Genomic DNA, 15,901 nt, shown 5'->3' with positions numbered 1-15,901 from the left:
ATATACTGCTTTTGCTAACATTGAGTCCGACTGAAAAACTGGCAGTCGGTTAGGAAATTTTCCACAGGAAAGTTGTAAAAGAATATACCAATATTTTTCGAGTCAAAAATTGGTCTTGGACTCAACTAAGCTGTATGGCAGATCAAATTGTTTCAACATTGAGTCTCTTTGGTCACGGGGAAAAAAGTTTGTTTTTGTTTCTCGGAGCAAACACAGAGCTTCAGGTCGTGATCGGCGTTTTTGCTCCCCAACTGCCCCCCCCCCCCCCCCCTCCAAATGGCAAACCGTGTGGACAAAGTTCTTCTGATACTAGCGCCCTCTTTTGAAGGCACAGGGGTCGATTTCACAAAGAGTTAGGACTAGTCCTAACTTAGGACTAGTCCTAGGAGATATTCAAAACGTATGGCTAGTCCCAAGTTAGGACAAGTAACTCATCCTAACTAGAGATAAGACTTGTCTTAACTCTTTGTGAAATCCACCCCTGGACACTTAGCTCCAATAGTCATGAAAATCAAATTAGAACATATAATAACAAAATAATGAGAAACAAACTACAGCTTGCTAAAATACCATAGTATGTGTTTATTTTGAGGATAAACGAATATGAATCAATAATACCCAAAATGGGGAAAAGGGGCAAGACTGTAACTGTTTTAAATTCAGCTTGTGAAGTCAAGGCTTTAAAGAAAAACAAACAGAACAGTGTACTTGCCGAGAATCCCTTACAGACAAGGAAGGAATTCAGTTTCAGGTTGGGACTGAAAAGCCAATCGACATGGTTCCCTGGCGGGATTTGAACCGGGGTCAAAGAGGTAGAGCACAGGTTAAAAAACTGCCATGCCAAGCAAACTTCCCCCAATTTGACCCAATTTCCGTAGCTATTTATTTATTTAATTTGGCTGGCCATAACCACACTGAGTATCTAAGAGTAAACAAGTTATTGGTATCAAATGTTATTGCCCAGGTGGGTACAAATGAAGGTGTTTTAATTCCAGAAGATATCATCAGTAAATAAATAAGTCAATATGATACAACAAATTGCCTGGAATTTCATGAAGAGGATCAATAATCTATTTTTCAATCAGCACCTTCCATTGGGAAATCTTCAAGTTCAGGACACCAAAGCCAGGGGCACCAAAGTCAAGGGCACCAAAGCCAAGGGCACCAATGCTTAAGGCACCTCTTCCTCTCTTGCATGTCTTGCACAGAAGTACCACCCTTGAAAATCCTCTGAAGATTTCCTGAGCTTCCCGGACTTCAATGGATACAAAACAGGAAGGTCAAGCCTCCAAATAACAAACAGCACCCACAGCAACACGGTGCACTTTGCTTTTGTTGTTGTACCCTTGGAAAGTTCTAAACAAATCTACATTTTCCTCATAGCATGTGCCCCTTTACCAGAGGAAAAATGTTGCATCCCTTCAATAGCAAGGAAGGGAGGTACACCATGCCGCATATCCAACAACACATGAAGTAAGGGGGTGCCATTCCTAAGCTAGAGGTGCAAATGCTGTCCGAGAATAGAGTTGCCGTATGTAGAATGACAGTTTATTATGATGATGCTACCGAAGCTTGGCTCTGAGGAGGGGCTGGGAGAGGCAAGGGGGGTAGGAAGATTGACTTGAGTTGTGAGGCAAGTTCAGCAACAGTACTATCCATCGTCTCATAGTGTCGAACCAACTGGGCAAACTTTATTGCACCTAGGAGAAGAAAGACAACAAAACTACAAATCACAAATGGAATGTTCAAAAACTTTATTTCCCCTCCTTTCAATTACGGATAATAAGAAAAATAACACCCCAAGGGGCATACCAAAGCGCTCAGTATTTTTTCCTGCAAGGTATGTGGAGCGAAGACCTATTCCTTTATAGCACCTTTGGTTTACGAGGTGCTGTGTTACAATATGATGCCGATCATCCAGGAATATCAGGGCGAACCCCTTCCCTTTTTGACAAGTTCTTTCACCTGCAATACACAGCACACAGGACCTTTGCCTTTTTGTCCCATCTGAAGGACTTATAAATGGTTATGTGCACGACCAGGACTCAAACCCACACTCTGGTGATCAGAAACACCAGAGTTTGAGTATCATGTTTTTCTTATCCGCTTGAACCTTGTCCCCATCAAAATAATGGAGTGACCCACCTTCTCCGTCCACACTGAACCCATATTTCTGAATGACCTCCATCTGTATTTGTGTTGCTACGGGAAACACTATCTGCATCATCTTCATCATGTCGTTGCCTGCTGCGTCTTTCACCTCATCCATGCGTGTTTTATTCTCAGGAGTTACAAATGCATCCAGGATCTCCTGGAGGATTTCTGTTTGAAAATAAGAATAAAGAAACAAAGAAATCAAATATACAATACAACATTTGGACAAATTTGCAAAATTAGGACTAAAAAACAAAGGGTCATTTTGACAACCAATCCTTCCATTTGATTCTGTTACTTTTTATTTCTTTGAATAAAGATTATCTTCTCGTCTTTCAAGGGAACTCGGCAAACTGATACAACACAAAGGGATATAATAACAATACAAACAAACACTACCCAGTGAGTTTCTACCTCCATGACTGAACCAACTAAGCTTTAAAAAGGTAATTAAATAAACATGACAAAATCAATCATCCTTTCCATTCCAAATATGTTTATGACACATGCAAATTAATTAAGTAAAATATTCCCTCTCAAATCAAATTTGTAAGTAATATGGGATAATGGTATGGTCATAGAGTAAGGACAGAGACTCTATGGTATGGTAAATAACTCACTTCTGACTTCATCCAGCGATAACGTAGGTTGTGAATTCTGTGCCATGGTAGTATCCAATGCTTCTGCTTCAATGTATTTAATGTTCTAGCGCAAGATTTATTCGTTCATTTAGTCAACCATGAGTCAACCAACCCAAATCAAAACCATGAAAAAAACTCATTTCACTTACACTTTTATATGTGTACTAATGGGAGAGTGATTCCCAGACGTCTTAAACGAAATATACAAACGCAGATCAAACATGGTGCCTGTCTACTAATACTGCGGAAGTGACAGCCAAAAACAACACGGGCCAAGTAACGTGAACGCATATGAGTGTGCATATAGGAGTCGGAAACCAGACCATGTTGCTACAGACGCTGTACATCCGAAACCAAAACACACATTTGATCAAATAATGTCTGTCTACAAAGTACATGTACAAGGTCACGGTGACTTCACGACTCAGATGAAATGAAACAATGCTTGAACTTAGGACAGGATAAGAAAAAAGTAAGTATGTTTTACACATTAACTTCCTATCAGCCATCACTCCGGCAGTAATCTACATGTTTTGTTTGATTGATGGAAACCGGTAGTTTAATAATTTTATAGTTGTGTATGAATGAAGCTTGCCCCTCTTAACTTGGTGGACTCCCAGTGTATTTCATCCTATGATCCTCATTTGTAATGTTTGCAGTATTGCATTAATTAATACTTCCGTTCTGATCTGGTCATTATCAAAAAGCTTGGGGTAACTAAAGACGATTGTTGCGGCATTCATTGTGAAAACCATTTTTTTATCTCCATATTAAAAATAGTACAATACAAGTATTTGCTTCCCCTGTTCAGTTTTGTGTGCACATTGAAAGCAAGTTACATTGTAACTGTAATTAGTGAAGATTAAGATTAAAGATTAAAATATTTTATTGTCATGATAAAAAACATGAAATTTGTCTTCCCTGTGTAAAGGAGACTATACAATACATTCAAGAAAGGCATAGCAACAATGGACAACAAGAATAAAATTACAATTTACAGATATATACAAATATAGAGAAAAAAATATGTGGGGAGCTTGTAAAAAGTACAACCAATGAGAGGACTATGCCAAGTACCGAAGTAGTGGTAGAAGTATGTTTATGATGCAAAGCCTATCTATCTATATGGTGAAGTACCATTCCTCTTGTAGTAGAGTATAGTCGTACTGTGACTGTGATATAATAATGGGATTTATTGGTCAATATTTAGTAAGACAATATACCACCCTTAGTTTTGATGATCCAGGATGATCATCAAATTTTTACAAATTCATTATATCATATTTAAATTTGTTTGTAAATGTCTTATCAGGATGCTCTCTGCTCGGCTTGAGCTAGATGGAACCTTTGAGAAGATCAGCCAAAAAGAATACAGCAAGCACAAAGATGAGGTCAGTTCCTTAGCTATGAAATTCCTTTCATTTGTTCATAATCATTCTTAAAGTTGTGAAAAGCTAATGGCAACATTTTGTAAAATAGGAATTTTGGCCGGGCCTTCTTCTTTTTCTTCCTGGGGATTTCACTACCCCAAGGGACTTCTTAATTTGTCTCAATATTTAGACGAGCTTGCTCTAGTCATCACCATGAGGTCTCTGAAAGTTAAAGTTTTTTTCTTCTTTTTCAGGTGAACTGTTGTGCATTTTCCTTGGACCTTGAGATGATGGTAACTGGAGCCGACGACGGTCGAGTGCGAGTATTTAACAGACTTACAGGGCAGCTGGTCAGTAGGCTCTTTGGCCATGAAGGTGAGAGCAATGGGTCACATTTAACAGACTTACAGGGCAGCTGGTCAGTAGGCTCTTTGGCCATGAAGGTGAGAGCAATGGGTCACATTTAACAGACTTACAGTGCAGCTGGTCAGTAGGATCTTTGCCCATGAAGGTGAGAGCAATGGGTCACATTTAACAGACTTACAGGGCAGCTGGTCAGTAGGCTCTTTGGCCATGAAGGTGAGAGCAATGGGTCACATTTAACAGACTTACTGGGCAGCTGGTCAGTATGCTCTTTGGCCATGAAGGTGAGAGCAATGGGTCACATTTAGGGTCATTTATGGGTCATCGCTTAGGGATGGGCCATTCTTTGGGGTCATATTTAGGTTTCTTTAGGGTGAACTTTGGGCTTATTTTTATTTTATTTTTTATTTTTTTAAGGGGGGGGGGTTATCTTAGGTCTGTCAGTTTTGCATAGTGGTATCTTTCTTTGCCTTCCACCTCGAGGACCCTGGTTCAAATCCCACTGAAGGCACTGTGTAGATTCAATTCTCACTGGGTGTGTTTTCTCTGGGGTGTCCCTCCCACATCTGAAGATTTCCTTCTTTGTGGAAGGTGGTTCAGTTTGCTAATTTAATATGAGAGTCCTTGGCTTCACAACCATAATCAATAATTGAAATATTTATTTATGAATTTATTTATTTATTTATTATTTACCCTGGGGAAACCTCTCAGTGAATCACTCTTTTTCAGAGGTGCACAGCAACTACAAACACATTAAAATTTTAATGTGATAATCTTTGAAATCATCTTTTATGTAGAGGTGTTTTAATAGTGGAGAGTTAGAGAAAGGGCAAACCGGGTAAGAAGTGGTTGATGGCCATCTTCACAACACCTTACTGGCATTTTGGCTGGTAGTCATTTTGGGTGGTAGTCATTTTGGGTGGTAGTCTAGCTGTTTTTGGATCAATCAACATTGTGTTGAGCCTTTATTTGTGTACTGAGAAACTCTGTTTGTATTCATTTCAGGGGCAATAAAGAGTGTGGCAATATCATCGGACAGCAAATACATCGCCAGTGCATCACATGACACTACTGTGATTGTGTGGAGGACTTGTAATGCATCTGTTGTCTACACTCTAACAGGTAGATATAATAACAACAAACACCAAGTTCACCAAATAAGGCACAAGTCTGTGTTTACAAAGTGAAGAGTCACAAAACACAAGTTTATATTTTAAAGTTAGGTCGTGTAACTCGTTCTAACTCGAGCTAAGACTAGTCTTATTTAACTCTTTGCATTCACCCTGGTCAATTTATGGATGAATCAGTTTCAAAGATGGGTTAATATTTAATATGGCCCAACTTCAAACCATGGTTCAAATTCCATATGTTTTAAAAACTCCATATTGTTTCAAGTTATGACACTAGTTGTTTTGATATTAATCAAAATCTTCTAGAGAAGCATGAAATTCTGTACTCGGTAAGTCTGAAAATAAGTATGTGAGATTGATAAAACAAATGTTTATTACCTTGATGAATATTTTCAGGTCATTGTAGGAGTGTTGAGACAGTGGCGTTTTCTCAAGACGGAAACTTTTTATGCTCGGGATCGTGGGACAACAGCGCCCTCATCTGGAATATGAAGGTAAGTTACATTGTTAGTCTAAACATCTAGCGTCACTTTTCGAGGCTCGTGAATATTACAAGATACCACCCGTGTGCTCCTGGCAGATCCTGCCAGATAAACCTTTGACCTCACACCCCATTCACACGTGAAACACATTACATTGATTTACTTATAAACATTATGCACAGGCAGCAGCAGAGGATTGAAAGTACAGTTTACGGCTGATGTATGTAGCTGACAAATTAGTCACTTCAAGGGAAACCAATCATAAACATACAACTTGAAAACCTTCTGTCACTGCAAGTTTATCGACTGATATCGTTGGGCATGTAAGACCAGTACCTGTCTTTATCCTTGGAGATAAAGATGGGGAACCAGTCTACCTTAGTGTTTTCTAAAGAGAAATTCAAAGGATGATGGCAAATGAGTGTTTTTGACAATTGTTATTTTGTTTTATTATTTCCAGACTGGCACCGCAACTAAAGTATTAACTGGCCATCGAAACGTTGTGCAATGCTGTGCCTTTTCCCATAATGATAAATTCTTGGTAAGTTTACAAGATTTGCTTGGTTTGTCTTCACTGGACTCAAGCTCTAGTGTTTCTGACCAGCAGAGGGTGGGTTCGAGTCCTGGACTTGAGACTTGTATCCTTGAGCAAGACACTTTTTTGTGGACTACTTTCAACTCCAACTTTCCAGAATCTGTAACTAAAAGCTTGGATCAAATTTAGGGCGATCAGGTTAGCTTAGTGGTATCTTTCCTGGCCTTCAACCTCAAGGACCACGGTTCAAATCCCACCGGGGGGGGACACTATGTGGATTGGGTTTTCAGTTCTCTAACTCATTCTCTGGTGTTCCCACATCTAAAACTGAAACTTCCTTCTTTGTCTTCTCTCCGTGATACTTGGCTAGTATTAGTGAATAAAGCTCACTTTTCTGACAATCCTTGGCTTCACAACCAAAACAAATGTATCAAAGTTATAAATAACTTTTATTTTCTTTCAAATCAATTTAGGCAACTGGTTCGTGGGATTATACAGTCCGTCTGTGGTCCCTTGTAAGAGATCCACGTATAGAAGAATGTAGAATACTGAAGGGACACACCGGTAACGTTCATGCTGTTGCCTTCTCCGTCATGGGAATGCTGGTAAGAGTGGCTTCCTATTATCAAGGCCCAATGTCATCAAAAACTAGCTAGGCACAACAAAACTATGCTTACCGGAAAAAGGTTACCAGCTAAAATACATTTGACATGTAGCATCTGTGATTGGTATCCTGCTTATTTTTGCTAAGCTGAAATTGATTACGCAATATTTCTGCTTAGGGTGAGCAGCTCTATGAAAGTGGGCTCAGTTTGGAATCATGTTGACTCAGTGGATGCTTTTCCCTGCCTTTCACTTTATGGACCCTGGTTTGAATACCACCTCAGATCGAAGCGTTGCATGTGGGTTGGGCTTTCAGTCCATAATTCAGACTGCATGGGTTTTCCACTGATAAAATTATCTGGGGTTTTTGCTTCCACATCTAAACCGAATGTTCTTTCTTTGTTTTCTCTCCATGGGGTTCTTGACTGATGTACATAGTGACAAAGCTTTCTTGGCCTCACAACCAGAATTATTAAATGAAATAAGAGAACCAGAAACATGTTTTGCCATTTGAAATGTTGGTATTCAGATGTATTAATGACTTCTCTATTGCAGGCATCAGGCTCATGGGATAAAACTATAAGATTATGGCGGGCACGAGATGGCAGTCTACTATTCGTTCTGAATAATCATACTGGATGGGTGAGGGCGCTAGCATTCTCACCTGATGGGACTATTCTCGCAAGTACAAGTGATGATGAATCGGTAAGAGTGTTAACTTTCTTTTTATAGTACACACCGATGTGTGGTATCCTGTATACCAAGTACTTTCCTGAGTTCTGTGAACAAAATCACGGGCATATTACTCGGGTTGGATTCGAACCCACGACCTTTGCAATTCCAGAGTAGTTTCATACCAACTAGGCTATATTGTGTAGATTATTCATGCTGCCTGCAAGTTTAGTTTGCAACGGTCACAGATGTAGCAAAAAGACGTTTCTAAACATTTAGTAGGTCAAAGAGATGTGTTTCAATGGGAAGGTGTAAAATAAGATTGTGTATTCTATTCATAAAATATTTGATATTATTTATTAACAATTCCTATAATCTGATTCTCTGAATTTAGGCTTTTTTATGCCCACACAGGATGCTTTTAGAGGCTTTTCTTGATTGTATTTTCTTTTTTTCCAATCTTCAGGTCAAAATATGGGATGTCCTCACTGGAGAATGTGCAAAAACATTGGAGGTAAAAATTTAAAATTTTAGAAAAAAAAGGTATTTCTCAAAAACAATTTTAACAACAAATATTGAAATATTGTAAATGTTATAGATGTTTAAATTTGGATCTGGATATCAGAGCTGCAACATTTGCAGCTTGCAATCAGGGAGATTTTGTTTGACAAACAGGGAGATATTTATCATCAAATTCTGCATATTAATGCTAATAGGAGAAAGGTTTTCATAATCAGGGAGATTCTCATATTTTGTTCATCAGAACATTCAATGATTGATTTAGTTTCAGAGAACATTCTGCAAAGTCGGGAAGAATTGACAGCCTGGGATAGATAAGGGAAGACATGGGTTCACTCATTAGTAATAGTAGACCAGCCAAACTTTAAAAAGTGCTCTAGAAAAAAAAACCACGGCATAGTTTGTTAATGGCTAGCATCCATGGTAGATGTATGGATCATGGGCTCGGGAAGACGATTAGGGTGGATGCCCAGCTTGATTTTGAATTTTAAGGTCATTTTGGGGTAAAAAGGTCAAAAAAGGTCAAAAATCAATATTTTCAAAATTTATGTCAAATTTATTCACATTTGATCGATCTATCCATGAAATGTGTTTTTAACTTTATGTTGATACTAGAAACCTATGTAATTAACGTATAAACTTTGACCTTGTGCACAAATGTATAGCAAAACGAAGTGTAAAAGTGTGATTATCTTGAAAAGGGTACATTTTGAGTACACCAATTGTTTTTGCACTCCCCATCCTCATTGGTGCATTTATTGGTTTCAAATAACTTTTTTTGAAAGGTAAATATACCCAGGCAGTTTTTGAGAAACAAAAATGATTCAAATACCACCTTCATGTGGGGTCTTACCGACTTATTTTAAGGTCAAAGTTTCAAATAAAGCAAAAAATTAGCATTTTTGAAATTTTCACAAAATTTGATTCCAAGTGATAGATCTATCCATAAAATGTATTTTTACGTTAATGTTGATATGCCAAACGTATGTAATTAACGAATAAACTTTGACCTTGTACACAAACGTATAGCAAAGCAAAACGTGAAAGTGTGATTATCTTGAAAGTGTAAATTTTTAGTATACCAGCTTTTTTTGCACTCAATGGTGCAGTTATGTGTTTCAAACAACTATTTTTTTTGAAAGGTTAATGTACCCAGGCAGTTTTTGAAAAAAGAAATTACTCAAATACCACCTTCGTGTAAGGTCATATTGAGGTCAAAAAGTGCCAAAAATGTCAAAATTTAATTTTTTTTAAAAATTTCGCCAAATTTTACCCCAGGCGGCAGATCTATCCATAAAAAATAGTTTCATCATCAAAATGACATGCCAAGTCTGTGAAATTATGAGTTAATCCTTTGTCTTGTACACAACGTATAGGAAAATTAAATCTTCAATTGCAATTTTCTCAAAAAGTGCGTATCTTGAGCAGTGTTTTTGCACTTTCTATCCCAGCAATGCATATAAATGTTTGAAAACAACTTTTTTTGTGAAAGGTCAATATACCAAGGCAGTTTTAGTTTAAACTAAATTCATATTACACCTTCCTCATTGGTAAATTGAAACAAGAAATGCGTATGCTGATTCATGCAATTAGTTTGATATAGTAGTTGTATAGTTTGACGTGCTCAAAAAATGCATGTTTGTATCAAAGTTATTTCAACACTCCCAATCTTTCCAAGTACATGTATGCAGTTAAATACACAACTTTTATTAGTGAATTAACAAAGTTGAACATTCTTTTTGCAGTAAAATTTTGTTTTTTCCTAGGTAGGCCTATACATTGTAGCTACGATGGGGGGTATGGGGTATCGTGCAGTGGAACATTGTATACTTTCTTATCTGGAGGCCATTAGTCAAAGCTAACTCCAGAGCTACATGTAACCAGGCACACCAAAACCACTACAGCTTGACATACTTTTATGCCAAGTTTCTTTGATGAAAGAATTCTCACTACTCTTCAGGCACTAGCAGACAGCAATGACAATCTCATCACTTTGATCAATCAGTTTGTGGACATAACACAGGTCAGAAACATTCCATCATCACAGTTGCCCGGCCACTATACACTTCAGGAAGAAATGAACTTAAACGGGCAAGTCCAAAGTTTGAGATTTAAATCTTTTTCAAGGGAGGACTACGTCTGCTTAAACAAATTCAACAAGCACTCTAGAAATCCAAACTCCCGACTGTGGTCTCATTACATTGTGATGGTGGAGATTGAGATCCAGGACTCGGAAAGACAGATACTTGATCACCAATCTGGAAGCTTTTTGTGTAATGCTGCCGTCCCCATCATCTATGACCACAGTAACTTTGATCGATATGGATGTGTTCATCTGGCAGATATGAAACTCCTCAAGAAGACAGAGATGTTGATGATGTTTAGAAGCTTTCATAACAAACAGTAAGATTTGATGTGTTCCGACTAAACCCAACCTTGGCGAAGAAGATGACACAGACTCTGATATTGTTAGAGAGATACCACTGGTATCTTTGACAACAAAAGACATTGCACCAGTTGCTGTGGTAAAGTGATCTTCTAACAACTCCAAATCATGAAACGCAGTATATAATAACCATCTGGAAGCACCGTCTGCTTCAAGAAACTGATGGTTTTAGTGACGCCCTGAAGAAAACATTGCGCAAAAACTTTCTCTGATCTGTACAATGCAAATGTTTCAAACAAACGAATTATGTACGGTACAAAAGCCTATCAAAACGGACAGAAAGTTACTGCAACAATTGCTCAATGCTGCCACTGGAACCTACAACCTGGTCTTGATCGCTAGATTGGAGAGGGCTCCACCAAGGCAGTGACACAGTCGAAGAGAATGGGAAAGAAAAAGCCAATTCGAAAGTTCATCGATAGACCGGGGTTCCACACCTATACACGTCAGGTATGGGCTATTGAACAAACCTGATCTCAAGTTCTTGTCAGTCGTTTTTGTAGAAAGGGCAAGGGTCTACTGGAAAGATGAGGAATAGTACAGGCGGGGGTTCCTTTATGTTACGGAAGCCATGGTCCTTTAGGAGAGATGACGTTTTGAGGACACCTTAGCAGGCTGACACCCGGTTGATGCTCCATGCATAGAGGCAGTCAATGAAGGATAAGAGTGATTTGCAGGTGGAGAAATGTCACATTTGTGTGTTCAAAAGCGTCAGAAACTTGGAAATAAATGCACATTAGTTACCCGATAGGTGCAGTAACTGAGAGACTTGCCAAGCTTACATGCTCTTAAATGATGCAACACAGCCTCTCCTACATGACCATTGGGAAAAGCAAGTCTCCGAAAAGCAAAGTTAATATGTGTCAAGGGAATCGGCCGTTAAGGAGAACTTGCTCTCATTGAGCAGTTTGGTAACACTTGTGCACCTTGGTATAAAATCATCAACCTTGTCAGGCTCCAACTCTTTGATAAATAAGGCGAAGAAGTGTCTGGAGATGTTACCGCCAACAAGAGATGCACTGAAACTTCACACAGCATAAACTAGGAATACATGGACGTCTCATCTCTCACACTGACACAGACACACATGAGCTTAAAAGAAAGAGTGGGGTTACCTGGAAGACTACCCCTATCTCAGATGCTTGATTTGAGCTAGTTTTATTAAGGTGCAAATCAAAGGGCACCAAGTCAAACTGTAAAACTATGTCAAACTGTTCTGCGTGAATAGCATACAAGTACCTTTTTGTTTCATTTTACCACATAAGAAAGTCTGATATGATTTTTTTTAATGCCTTGGTATATTGACCTTTCAAAAAAAAAGTTGTTTTCAAACAATTATATGCATTGCTGGGATAGGAAGTGCAAAACACCGTATTGTGCTCAAGATACGCACTTTTTGAGAAAATTGCAATTTAAGATTAAATTTTCCTACACGTTTGTGTACAAGACAAAAGATTAACTCATAATTTCACAGACTTGGCACGAAACTATATTAAATGGATAGATCTGCCGCCTGGGGTAAAATTAGGCGCAGAAAGTCAAAAAAATTAAATTTTTACATTTTTGGCACTTTTTGTCCTCAAAATGACCTTACACGAAGGTGGTATTTGATTTTTTTTTTTTTTTTAAACTGCCTGGGTACATTAACCTTTCCCAAAAAATTTGTTTGAAACATATATATGCACCAATGAGCTGGGGAGTGCCAAAAAATGCTGGTATACTAAAAATGTACACTTTTCAAGATAATCACACTTTCACGTTTTGCTTTTGTATACGTTTGTGTACAAGGTCAAAGTTTATCCGTTAATTACATACGTTTGTCATATCAACATGAACGTAAAAATACATGTTATTGATAGATCTATCACTTGGGGTCAAATTTTGTGAAAATTTAAAAAATGCAAAATTTTTGCCTTATTTTAAATTTTGACCTTAAAATGAGTCGGTAAGACCCCCACATGAAGGTGGTATTTGAATTATTTTTTTTTTCTCAAAAACTGCCTGGGTATATTTACCTTTCAAAAAAAGTTGTTTGAAACCAATATATGCACCAATGAGGATGGGGAGTGCAAAAACAATTGGTGTACTCAAAATGTACCCTTTTCAAGATAATCACACTTTTACACTTCGTTTTGCTATACATTTGTGCACAAGGTCAAAGTTTATACGTTAATTACATAGGTTTCTAGTATCAACATAAAGTTTAAAATACATTTTATGGATAGATCTATCAAATGTGAATAAATTTGACACAAATTTTGAAAATATTGATTTTTGACCTTTTTACCCCAAAATGACCTTAAAATTCAAAATCAAGCTGGGCATCCACCCTAATCGTCTTCCCGAGCCCGTGATCCATACATCTAGCATGGATGCCAGCCATTAACAAACTATGCCGTCCAAAGTGTAATTTCACACTTTGGCTGGCCTACTATAAGCCAATATATTAAGAAAAACGAGTTGACTAAACTAAAATAATATGTTCGTTTTTTTCTTTCTTTTTTCAGGGGAAAATGGAGCAACTACAGACTTGTATTTTTTCAACAGAGGGCGCTCTACTGGCCTCCGGTGCAGCATCCATGCCCAATTTAGCTTTCAAGAACTCGTTGGCGAACAGGCCCAAGTCAGCCAGTGGACAAAGCATCAAGACAGAGGGAACAACGGCGTAGGCGTAGGAGGATCGGCACAATAGCGGCCAGAACATGGAAACAGAAATTTAGTGAAACAAATGTTTTTTTTCTTCATATTTTGCTCTTTGAGAAAAGCTTCAATTAATTGTAAAAAAAACTGTTTGTTTGCTTTGTTACATTCCATAAACAATTTTAATTGGAAGCGATGATCAAATGTGTGCTAGTTTGTTCAAGGGAAGATTTTTAAATTTTAATTATGAATTATTGTTTGAGAAATGTATACGAAATTATATAATTATTGGTACATGATGGAGTGCTTCATGTTACTGTTTGTCTTTATCTATAAATTTGTAAATAAACAAGAAAGTGGTTTGTAAAAGACAGAAGTTCTGAGGTGCACCTTAAATATTTTATTGGAAGAAGATTATAATGTGGGCCCAATTTCATGGAGCTGCTTAATCACAAATACTAGCTAAGCACGTCCAAACTACCATATAACATGTACAACTTGTGACTGGTATCCTGCTCAATTCTGCCAAACAACCTCCTTTGACACATTTCAGATACTTCTGAAACCCCACTTAATTCGGGAGGCCTGCCATCAATGACTTATTTATATGTCGGCGCTATATTATGATTGATTGTACTCAAAAGTTTTCTTTTCACGTATTAAACGAGGGACCTCACAAGATAGTAGTAACATTTTCTAGAAAGCTTTGAGCAATAATTTATTGCTCAATGAACAAAAAGCAAAACCAGAATGCTGTGGACTTTTCGTGTTACATGTTGATTGATATCCAACCCACAAAACATTGCTGAGGAATTATAAGAAATTAAAAATTACAACTGCAGATACATTTTATTGTTAAATCTCTTTTGTAAAAAAGGGCATAGCAAAGAATAAAATACTTCTCATATGGTTTGGTCAAGCCATCAATAGTAAATGATATTTTTGAGATGGGTTGAAAATCTGAAGAGACTAAGCAAGCATGCAATGTTGTCACGGATCCGTTTTCCTTGAAGTCAAATACTCGGCGCATAGTGTCGGCCGATTTGGCTGTGATTGTTTGTCAGTCATGGGCGGTTAGAGAGCGAGCCAAACGTTTCGTTCCGAGTGGGTCGTCTCGGGTTGCTTACCGTTGGAGTACCAATATCCCTAGCAAGGAGACGGACGGCGAGCTGGGTCGCTCGAGATGGTTTCCGGTGTAGAGGGACCGGCAATGCTTGGGACTGTGGCAAGGGGGGAATGATGTAAACCGGAGAAGGCTGTGTTGATGGAGTAGGAAAGAGGAGTATTGGTTGAGAAACATCAGGGTGCAGGAAAGCATTGTTCAGTGGGAGAGAATGAACGGGATGGGTCACCATGGTGATGGGTTTGGGCGATGACACGGAGTAGCGCCATGGGATACTTTTAGATTATTATTTTTTCTTCAGAAAAACTTGAGTCACGAAGAAGGAAAGGGTAACTTCGTTCCCCACTCTTTACAATCTAGAGACCATTCAGCTAGGCATACTGGACATGGATTGTTTGTGAAAGTGAAAGTCATGGGGAAGAACATTTAGGGGTTTTGGCGATGGCATGGAGTAGGGGATGGGATACTTTCAGAATATTATTTTTTCTTCAGAAAAGCTGGAGTCACAAAGAAGAAAAAGGTAACTTTGTTTCCCACTCTCTACAACTGCTATTCATTCACACTGGACATGGATTTTTGTTGAAAGAAACAGTCCTGGGGAAGTGACAATTAATAGGTTTGGGCGATGACACTGATACTTTCCGAAACTTTGTTTCTTCACCAAACAAAACTTCAGTCGCAAAGGAGAAGGAAAGGTAACTTTGCTCCCAACTCTTTACAATCTCAGCCTACTGCCTTTCAGGCAAACTGGACATGGATTTTTGGTGAAACTGAAAGTCCCGGGAAGACAGTAATTTATCCAGGGTTTGCTGATCCATAATGGCATGCAGTGAGCAAGAAGATGCAGACCAAACCCAAACTTCATTAGCAACACAATCACTAAAAATGTCTACATATCAAACTTATCAAACATACAGTTGGGTGAAAGATGCAATGGGGACAAGGGAAAGGGCAACCCACAAACAAGCTGTCCTTCCCACACGCGATCAGACGTAAAACATAATTACAATAACCACGTCAATCCACACGTTGAAATTGGATACCAGTCACAGTCATTTTAAGTTGAACTCCCGCAAGTCATCATGGCGACAGTGTGCTCAGTACAATCATTATTGCTAAGCACGGGAAAATAGCCCACAATTGATTCCGTTCGTGGTTTGCTGGTAAGTTAAAGCTGCTTAGCAGATATGTATAATTGGGCACAGTGGGCCGAGGGAACTACG

General features: G+C 38.4%; 2 protein-coding genes across 2 annotated transcripts; one reads left to right on the top strand and one right to left on the bottom strand.

Annotated features, from left to right (window-relative positions):
* Positions 1-562: 562 nt before the first annotated feature.
* On the bottom strand, positions 563-3,057 carry LOC117303187 (protein C10-like). The gene is made up of 3 exons (XM_033787316.1): positions 2,775-3,057; positions 2,146-2,322; positions 563-1,700 (listed from the first exon to the last, which is right to left on the bottom strand). The coding sequence occupies exons 1-3, from the start codon at positions 2,818-2,820 to the stop codon at positions 1,552-1,554; spliced, it is 372 nt and encodes a 123-aa protein (XP_033643207.1). The 5' UTR covers positions 2,821-3,057; the 3' UTR covers positions 563-1,551.
* Positions 3,058-3,112: 55 nt separating this feature from the next.
* On the top strand, positions 3,113-14,400 carry LOC117303186 (WD repeat-containing protein 38-like). The gene is made up of 10 exons (XM_033787315.1): positions 3,113-3,267; positions 4,108-4,186; positions 4,420-4,540; positions 5,534-5,650; positions 6,055-6,152; positions 6,601-6,681; positions 7,149-7,280; positions 7,834-7,983; positions 8,417-8,464; positions 13,423-14,400. Exons 2-10 carry the CDS (start codon positions 4,109-4,111, stop codon positions 13,582-13,584), a joined length of 987 nt encoding a protein of 328 aa, XP_033643206.1. The 5' UTR covers positions 3,113-3,267; position 4,108; the 3' UTR covers positions 13,585-14,400.
* The last annotated feature ends 1,501 nt before the right edge of the window (positions 14,401-15,901 follow it).

The sequence above is a fragment of the Asterias rubens genome, chromosome 19 (genome assembly GCF_902459465.1).
Source record: "Asterias rubens chromosome 19, eAstRub1.3, whole genome shotgun sequence".
Taxonomy (NCBI): domain Eukaryota; kingdom Metazoa; phylum Echinodermata; class Asteroidea; order Forcipulatida; family Asteriidae; genus Asterias; species Asterias rubens.
Note: the sequence above shows the minus strand (reverse complement) of the source record. Positions and strands in the feature narration are given on the sequence as shown.

Coding starts and splice junctions, on each gene's coding strand:
- LOC117303186 (XM_033787315.1), top strand. CDS start 4,109: ATGCTCTCTGCTCGGCTTGAGCTAGATGGAACCTTTGAGAAGATCAGC. Junction 4,541..5,533: donor TAGGCTCTTTGGCCATGAAG/GTGAGAGCAATG, acceptor TATTCATTTCAG/GGGCAATAAAGAGTGTGGCA. Junction 6,682..7,148: donor CCCATAATGATAAATTCTTG/GTAAGTTTACAA, acceptor AAATCAATTTAG/GCAACTGGTTCGTGGGATTA.
- LOC117303187 (XM_033787316.1), bottom strand. CDS start 2,820: ATGGCACAGAATTCACAACCTACGTTATCGCTGGATGAAGTCAGAA. Junction 2,323..2,774: donor ATCGCTGGATGAAGTCAGAA/GTGAGTTATTTA, acceptor ATTTTCAAACAG/AAATCCTCCAGGAGATCCTG. Junction 1,701..2,145: donor GTTCAGTGTGGACGGAGAAG/GTGGGTCACTCC, acceptor TTCTTCTCCTAG/GTGCAATAAAGTTTGCCCAG.